We start from the raw sequence: 9,287 nt of genomic DNA on the forward strand, positions 1-9,287 counted from the left end.
GTTATAGGAAATTTTGAAAATACAATTAAAATGATGGGCCAGTGCTACATCATATAATAGGCAAACATGTAGTAATTTACGTACTTGGCCTTAATAATATGATTTTAATACTTTTTGTAAGAGGAATTCACAGCATTCCTGTACTTGGCGTAGTTTTTATACGTAAGTGTTTTTTTTTTGGGAGATATCACAAGTTTTTGTTGCACAACGGGTATAGAAGCTCTAAGTACTGAAATCTATATTTTTACAGATATGAAATATAAATGCATTGTGATGTCGCTAATCAGAAAAATATATTGCGTTGTCGAAAATGTTTAATGGTGTTACGTATATCGACCTTCATTCCAAAACAGAAGAATAACGTAGCCAGCAGGAATCATAATTGCAGACTCAGCACGTTACCCAGTGCATTGCCCGTGCCACCTACCCAGCTGGTTAGCCGAGTGCATTCCTAACGTCCTAACCGTACCTAGAGCATCAGCAAAAATCGACTATATAAGCAGCCAAAATCATGGCACAGACGCTCAGAAAATCATTCAATTTCACGCGTAAAAGATCGGACTGCACGTTGTCACTCGTGGCTCTAACCGTTAGAGTATTAGATTCAGTGTAGTATTCGCAATCTGGCCTAGGTACGGATTCGTTATTACATACCCTAGGGAACAAGCTGGATCGGTTACCGGGCAAAATAGAGCTGCATAGACTACTCTTTCCGAATATCGCATAGTTTTGATAGATTTCTGTTCCACCAAATTTCATCTTGCCTTAACCTCACACACAGTTAGGTTTTGTTATCCGATATTTCTCATAATAGAAACACTGTACACGACAATTAATAGAAAACATTTAAATTGGTTGTAACAATATATCGTAAACTTACATTTTACTCGCGTTTGTAAATATCTCTTACCCATCCTCGACATTTCAGAGAATATCTACCCACGTTGGAATAGCAAGGCGTGTTTCAACACGTTAAACGAGCAGCGAACCCACCATTGAGTGCATTCTTACCGCTCGGAATCCACTCAAACATTATTCACGTTACCTCCGGTCGTTTCTTTTTTTTTGGTTACTTCTAAATTTTTGTTATCAAATTTAAAGGCCTCGCTAGCCACTACGGCCTACGTAACACTATAATTGTATAATTAAGGTAAATGTAAACAAAATGAGCGCATGTGTACTTGCGGTTGCGGAGTAAAACAGTTTTTAACCTATTATCCATTGAGAGTGAATCAATTTTTATGACTATAAACGTGTTATCATTTTAAAATAATATGACAAAAATTTCACTAAAAAATTGTATGATTATCAACGATATTAATTAAGGTATAATTGACTGGATTAAGTAGGTTTTTTCCTTCAACCAGAATGTGTGTTTTAAATTGTGGTTATCGTAATCAAGGTAGAGTGCAATTTCTAGAGGCCATGTTTGATTTTTAAATAATTAAAATAACTATTTGCATTTCTTATTTTTTATAAATTTTATTTTTTTCATTCACGTTATGTAAGATATATTAGAATAAATTGTAAATTATAAAAGATTTTTAAAATATACTTTTAGCTATAATGAACATATTTAGATGCCTAAATCTTCTAATCTTGTTATCGATAAATTATATATAACCAGTTGACCCTGATTAATATTCAATATCATATAGTCTATGAGCATTCAAACTTACCCCATTTTTTGCTGTATTTATTTCAATGTTTCCTTGTAGACTATGGCAAAGTTTTACAGAGCCACCATCACTTGAAGAAAGTATAAGTTGACCAGCTTGAAGTTTTCCCCCTGTTATATCACCACATTCAGTCTGAACTATGATTGAGTCCGAAACCATACCAGAAACATGTACATTGCAGTTGCCGATAGCTTGGACATCAACGTCTAAAAAATGCATCCTTTGAGTTATGTAACTGCTAAGAGCCTAGTAAATAGATTATGAATGATTATTACTCTTATCTAATCATAATTCAATTGTTATTTAAAAATAAAATTATTGATAATTATATATATATTGATAAGAATCCTTGTAAATGACATTGCACAGACCATTATATAAACTAGATAGAAATGATAAATAATGTAATATTTAGATAAAGTGCATAAATAATATTCAACAAGCGATTGTTAAGGTATAAATAACTAATCTATGCAATCAAGATGCAAAGTTATTATAAGTAATTTGTAGGGAATAATTTTATATAAATATAAATTGTTGTACATATACTGCAAACTGATATGGATAAAATATGTTTATTACATATAATTTGACTAGTACATTAAAAAGAAGTACAGTTTTTATATTTTTTAAACAACAATATACTTAAAGGAAGCTTATGAAATTAATCTTAGTAATTAACTGTGGCAATATGATTAACATAACTATGATCTTAATGTACATTAGTAAAAAATAATATTTTCATTAAAATAGGTCATAGATCGTAACCAATATCATAAGGATGAAATTCATATTATTGAATAGAACATTATTTGCTTGAAAATAACATAGTAACTAACGCAAAACTAATAAATAAAGAGAAAAAAGTATTAACTAACACTCTTATGCAAAAAAATCGTAAAGAAAAGATGAAAATATAAATTAGAATACATTATTTATTAATTACAGAATTGCAATGTAAATTGAAAAATATAGGACTTTCCTTACCATATCGTACAGGGGATTCTATAAGACATTTGGCATCATCAGGAATAAGATGTAATTGTTCATCCAGAGTGCGGATTTCACAAATGTCATCATTCACGTGAACTGTCAAAACTTCACCTTCAGAATCAGGTAAAGCTTCTTTGGAAAGCAGCCGAATTAATACGGTATTCATATCAGGATACATATCAGGATCTGTAGACTTAACCTCAACATCACATGCCACATTAATCACCACCTTTCCGAAAGGTTTGACAGTTTTCACAATTTCTTGCACAACAATCGGCTTATTTGATGAAAACCAACGGGAATGTGTTACAAGTGCTGGTAGTGCATTATAGAATGTTTGATTGAATCGCAAGTACGACAAAAAGCAACGACCGCATACAGTATTCATTTTCCTTAATGAAAAATAAGAAAAACCGGTTTTTCTAATCGATTGCACCGTAAACTGCTAACCTACATGCGTTCCAATTTCAGAAATTCGCCGTAAACGCTCGTATCATATTCAAGCAACATTGATACCAACTGTCCATCTCTACTTGAAAGCAGAGATGAGTAGGGAGATTGCCAATGAGCCTGTTTAGAATCATGCTTGAGGTCCACAGCACCTCTGGTGGACAAACCAGGCGGCTTGTTTTTCCCCAGACGAGAAGCATCTAGGGAACTTAGTTTTATATAGTTTTAAGGATGGAGTGAGTTTGAACTCGAGGCAGTTAATTGTTCTTTGTCCGTGATACGCAATTATTAATAAAAAGAAACTTTGATCGTGAAGACTTGGTGTTCCAATAAACCGATTATGTCACCTATCTGCACCCTGGATTGCCGTGAATAAACATTTTGGTCCTTCGAGCCGGATACGGAGAAATAGCGGATTTACGGAGACATAGAGAAAGTATTGGATGGTGAGAATTGGTACATTGTTGGAACAAAGACATTATTCACATAAAGGCTGCAGCGATGGAGACCGCGCAGAATACAAAGAAAATTCTGAAAAGACAGAATCAGATAATTAGAGAGGTGACGCGGAGCGTCAAGAAGTACAAATCTGATACCGTTTCAGTGCAAACAGGTAGGTACTATCAGGCACGGATAAAGATATTGCAGGATTTGTGGATGGAATTTAGGTCCAATCATACAATACTTCTTGGGGAAGAAGAAGTTGGACACGAAAGTGTAATAGAATATTTAGAGTCTGATGAATATTACAATTTGGAGGAGTTGTACTTGACAACAGTAAGTGAGATAGAGGAACGGCTTGAACAGCTTCCGCAGCTGACTTCAACAGTTATACATAGCAAAGATGATAGATCATTGGCACCTCCCAAGACGGTGATGTCTGAGGGTGATTTTGAGAAGGATATAGGTCAAGAACCGGTGATTCCGTTATCAGGTTCTTTTGAGCCACTACAGGACCCAATCCATCGTGTAACAAATATCACTAGAAGAGAGTTATCAAATGTTAATTTACCAAAAGTGTCAATGCCAAGTTTCAATGGAGAGTACCAGAATTGGATGACATTTAGAGACTTATATGAGGATATGATACATACCAATGTTAATTTATCAACCATACAGAAATTTCATTACTTAAGAACGAGTCTCACAGGTAAGGCTGCAAAACTAATTCAGAGATATGCATTAACCGTTGATAACTATGCTGTTGCTTGGAATGAACTAAAAAGAAGGTATAATAACACTAAAACATTAGTGGACAATCAGTTGGAGACTATTTTTTCCTTACCTCAGTTACGGTATGAGAACGCATCAGAGATTAGTGATCTGATTGATACATTTAATCATAGTTTAGAAACATTACGTCAGCTCATTGATGGAGTTTCAGTGGAACATCCTGTATTTGTATTTTGGATCAAGAGGTGTTTACTCAGGGAAACACGTAAGTTGTGGGAAGACAAAACTAGTTCTCAACTACATTACCCAGGGTGGTCGGAGTTGCAGACATTTTTGGAAAACCGCTTCAGGGCTTTAGAAGCATTAGAGGTTAGTAAAGGTAAGACAGATAAATTTGAGAACCCAAAGGGTTCACAGATTTCAAATGGAGGTAAGCGCAAACAATCTGACCATGTTTCGCACGTTTTCGCTTGTTTGTTGTGTCCTGAGACACATCCAATTTGGAAATGCTCTAAGTTTTTGGATTCATCTATCATGTCCAAGAAATCTATAGTTAAAGAGAAAGGTTTATGCTGGAATTTCTTAAGTCCAGGTCATATCGTTTCGAAATGTTCAAGCAATATGAGGTGTAAGATGTGCAATCAACCTCATCATTCGCTATTACATGAGTCAACATCTAAAAATAATCAGAATAAAGATCAATTACAGATAATGAGTGGGTCTAGCCAGGCAGCTCAAGCTGTTACCATACAGAATGAAAAGTAGCAAGCTACACTTGTTACAGCGGGGACAGTGTCTTCACGAGTTAAAACTGTATTACTACCTACCGCCTTAGTCAATGTTGTAGGTATGGATGGAGTGGAACTCACATGCAGAGTGTTAATCGACCAGGGTTCGCAGACATCGTTTATAACGGACCACATAGCGCAACAGTTGCACTTAAGAAGAAGCCGTTCAGAGGTGGAATATGTTGGAGTAGGAACATCGGAAGTTAAGCGATCCAAATACCAAGTGGGCCTAAAGATTAGAGCAAAGGATCAATATATAGATGTAACCGCTCAAGTTCTGAAGTCTTTGACGGGTCTATTGCCCGGACGATATGTTAACATACAATGCATGAAGCATTTGCAAGGCATTGAATTGGCCGATCCGCATTGTTTTGAACCAGGAAAGATTGATTTGTTGTTGGGAGCCGACATACATGCATACATCATTCTGGAAGGTCTGAAAACGGGACCGAAGGGTAGCCCGATTGCTCAAAACACAAGGTTTGGGTGGATTCTATCTGGAGAAGTCACACAAGTGTCTCTTTCTGGAGTGAGAAACAACGAGCCAGTTGCTTCTACGAACCATATCACAGTAGCGTTCGCGCAGACGGATCATAACCATGATTTACAGAAGTTTTGGGAACTAGAGGAGGTACCGAAGTCTATGCCATGGACGGAGGAAGATAGACGTTGTGAAGTTTTGTTCGAAGAGACAACCACGCAAACAGCAGATGGAAGATATGAAGTGCAGTTGCCGTGGAAACAGACGCAGTGTCTTTCATTGGGATCTGGAAAGGAAACAGCTTTCAGACGGTTGTTACAGTTAGAGAAAATATTGAATCGAGATCATAAATTAAAGGCCAAGTACATGGAGAGCATGCAGAACTACATAGACGAAGGGCATGTTGAACAGGTGGATGCTCAGTCATCGACGGCAAACTCTACAATTACGTATTTACCACACCAACCGGTGAAGAAAATAGTGGATGGACAGCTGAAGATTAGGATTGTGTTCGACGCATCACAGAAGTCTGAGACGGGTGTGTCATTGAATGATGTACTATTGACAGAACCGTCATTACAAATCAGCATTCCTCGAGTAATCATGCGTTGAAGAGTGTACCAGTGGGTATTTGCAGCAGATATACAAGGAATGTATCGCCAGATACTGGTAGCACCCAAGGACCGGGACTGCCTACGTTTTCTGTGGCGCAGCGACTCTGCAGAAGACGTACAGGAATGGCGCTTAACCCGCGTAGTGTTTGGGATGGCTCCAGCTCCTTATTTGGCGTTGCGTACGATTCAGAAAGTAATTCAAGATTATGGTACGTCCTTTCCGTTGGCAGCAGAAGCACTGTCACATGAAACATATGTTGACGATATTCTCACTGGAGCTGATACGCTCGAAGAAGCTGTAGAGAAGAAAAAACAATTAATATCGTTATTGAAGTGCGGTCAATTTGAGTTGCATGAATGGATGGCAAATAATGAAGCTTTAGTATCAGAAGAGAACACCGAGGGACAACGGTCCATACTATCACATCAGGATATCATTGATGAAGTGCATCTGGAAGAGAAAAGCGTTCAAACGACGAATATTATCGTTACACAAGATCAAGAGAACGATTTGGAGGTGCGACATTCTTCACTGACACGGCTTTTGCGAATTACGGCATATTATCTAAGATTTATTAGAGGTATGAAGGTTGGATTTTCTCAACCCGAAGTAACAAAGGAACTGCACGCCAAGGAGATTCAAGAAGCTTTGAAGACATGGATCAAGGTTATTCAAGAGAGAGCATTTTCTGCGGAGAAATCATGTATCGAATTAGGGAAACCAATACCGCCAAGAAGCAGCATAATTAGCCTGAACCCCTTCTTAGATGAAGACGGTTTATTAAGAGTAGGAGGTAGATTAAGGAATTCAACGTTGCCGACGCAGCAGAAGCATCCAATAGTTTTGCCACGAAGCGGGCATATAATTACTTTAATGATCAGAGAAACACATGAACATACTCTACATGGTGGCGGTACACTTATATTGAGCATCTTGAGAAGGAGATATTGGATATTGCGAGCACGTAACGCTGTGAGAAGCTGTATTCGACAGTGCGTCGTATGTAGGAGATACCAACACCCTGAAGCAACACAATTGATGGGAGACTTACCTGCAGCACGAGTTCAAGGCTCACGTCCGTTCACGCATACAGGTGTAGATTATTGCGGACCATTTGATATTAACCTACGAGACAAGAATCGGCAATTAAAAAGGGCGTATGTTGCAATATTCGTGTGCTTTGCAACTAAAGCTGTGCACTTAGAAGTAGTCATGGATCTGTCATTAGAGGCGTTCATTGGTGCGTTCCGGCGTTTCACAGCAAGGAGAGGACTATGTACTGATCTATATAGTGATCGTGGGACAAACTTCGTTGGAGCGGATCAGCAGTTACAGTATGAACATAAAATTTTCTGCAAACAGATTCAGCCAGCACTGACCAAAGAGCTTATGGCAAGAGGAATTACTTGGCATTTCAATCCGCCATCGGCACCCCACTTTGGTGGTTTATGGGAAGCTGGAGTCAAATCGTTTAAATATCACCTACGCAGAGTAATGGGAAGAGCTCTGCTCGGTATAGATGAGTTCCAAACTGCGGTAACACAAATAGAGGGATGTTTAAATTCTAGGCCTCTGACACCAATGTCTGATAATCCGGAGGACGTTGACGTCCTGACTCCTGGACATTTCATTATGGCAGGACCTCCATTAGTACAACCGGAACCAACCTTACTACACTTATCACCAGGAAGATTGGCTCGATGGCAGCTGGTACAGCGCTTGGTTCAAGGATTTTGGAGAAGATGGTCATCAGAATATCTAAGTGGCTTACAACAAAAGCAAAAGTGGCGTACGAAGCAGGAGAACATGAAACTAAATAATTTAGTTTTGATCAAGGAACCAAATTTACCACCAGCACGATGGAGGCTCGCGAGCATCATCAATTTGCATCCTGGAGCAGACGGTTTGGTGCGAGTGCTCACATTGCAAATAGCAACGTCGGTAATTCAGAGACCGATAGTGCAAGTTTGTCCGTTGTTAGCAGAATAGAGTTAATCTTGTAAGTTGCGTTACCGCGCAACGGGCCCCGGAATGTTTAGAACCATGCTTGAGGTCCACAGCACCTCTGGTGGACAAACCAGGCGGCTTGTTTTTCCCCAGATGAGAAGCATCTAGGGAACTTAGTTTTATATAGTTTTAAGGATTGAGTGAGTTTGAACACGAGGCAGTTAATTGTTCTTTGTCCGTGATACGCAATTATTAATAAAAAGAAACTTTGATCGTGAAGACTTGGTGTTCCAATAAACCGATTATGTCACCTATCTGCACCCTGGATTGCCGTGAATAAACAGAGCCTGTTTTTGGTGGTCTCAATTTTTCTCTGGTTTCGGCGCGCCACCTTAGCGGAGGGCCCTCGAAGCACTTCCACGTTTTTGATTGGTCGTGTATATATAGTAATACTACGCGTGATAATCTGGAGCTGTGTTTTGGCGCGTCGCCGCGCCACCTGATAGAGGCTCTCGAACTAGTTCCTCGTTTTTGATTGGTCGAATGAATTCGTGTGTTCCTCGAGATCCACGATTTTAAACCGGGTGAACACTCAAATAGGGAGACTTGAATCCACCCTTTCTTACTGCATATTACATAAACCGTAGTAATGAGGTAGTAAATTTTGCCGATGTTAATTCCCTTAATATCCATATGAAGCTTTGTAAATAATAGAGTGAGCAAATAAAACTTTAAACAAACCGTCGAACGTGGGTAACTACAGAAATATAAATTTGCTAAATGATATACCACAATGACTCGATGGCACACGTGCTTGGTGCTGGATTAACGTCCGAGAGTCTCGAGTTCGGAACTCACGTCTTAACCCTTTTATTTTTTTTCTTAATTATCAACTATGCTTATTGGTTCACCTAGTTAACTTAAGATTCATTACTAGGGAACTTAGTTTTATATAGTTTTAAGGATTGAGTGAGTTTGAACACGAGGCAGTTAATTGTTCTTTGTCCGTGATACGCAATTATTAATAAAAAGAAACTTTGATCGTGAAGACTTGGTGTTCCAATAAACCGATTATGTCACCTATCTGCACCCTGGATTGCCGTGAATAAACAGAGCCTGTTTTTGGTGGTCTCAATTTTTCTCTGGTTTCGGCGCGCCACC

At 38.5% G+C, this 9,287-nt stretch overlaps 3 protein-coding genes across 3 annotated transcripts; 2 read left to right on the forward strand and 1 right to left on the reverse strand.

Annotated features, from left to right (window-relative positions):
• Positions 1–1,679: 1,679 nt before the first annotated feature.
• LOC107274209 (protein FAM185A) lies at positions 1,680–3,199 on the reverse strand (the record flags this gene model as incomplete). Its single annotated transcript, XM_015753068.2, is given in 2 exon segments — positions 1,680–1,885; positions 2,667–3,199. Coding segments are annotated over 2 exon segments (600 nt in total), but the record flags the coding sequence as incomplete, so codon positions are not given.
• A 1,945-nt stretch (positions 3,200–5,144) lies between these two features.
• On the forward strand, positions 5,145–6,176 carry LOC107274206. Its single transcript, XM_015753064.1, has one exon. It carries the CDS (start codon positions 5,145–5,147, stop codon positions 6,174–6,176), a length of 1,032 nt encoding a protein of 343 aa, XP_015608550.1.
• A 39-nt stretch (positions 6,177–6,215) lies between these two features.
• LOC107274207 lies at positions 6,216–8,168 on the forward strand. The gene has a single exon (XM_015753066.1). It carries the CDS (start codon positions 6,216–6,218, stop codon positions 8,166–8,168), a length of 1,953 nt encoding a protein of 650 aa, XP_015608552.1.
• The last annotated feature ends 1,119 nt before the right edge of the window (positions 8,169–9,287 follow it).

This window comes from Cephus cinctus, unplaced genomic scaffold (assembly GCF_000341935.2).
Source record: "Cephus cinctus unplaced genomic scaffold, Ccin1 Ccin1_scaffold2508, whole genome shotgun sequence".
Classification (NCBI taxonomy): domain Eukaryota; kingdom Metazoa; phylum Arthropoda; class Insecta; order Hymenoptera; family Cephidae; genus Cephus; species Cephus cinctus.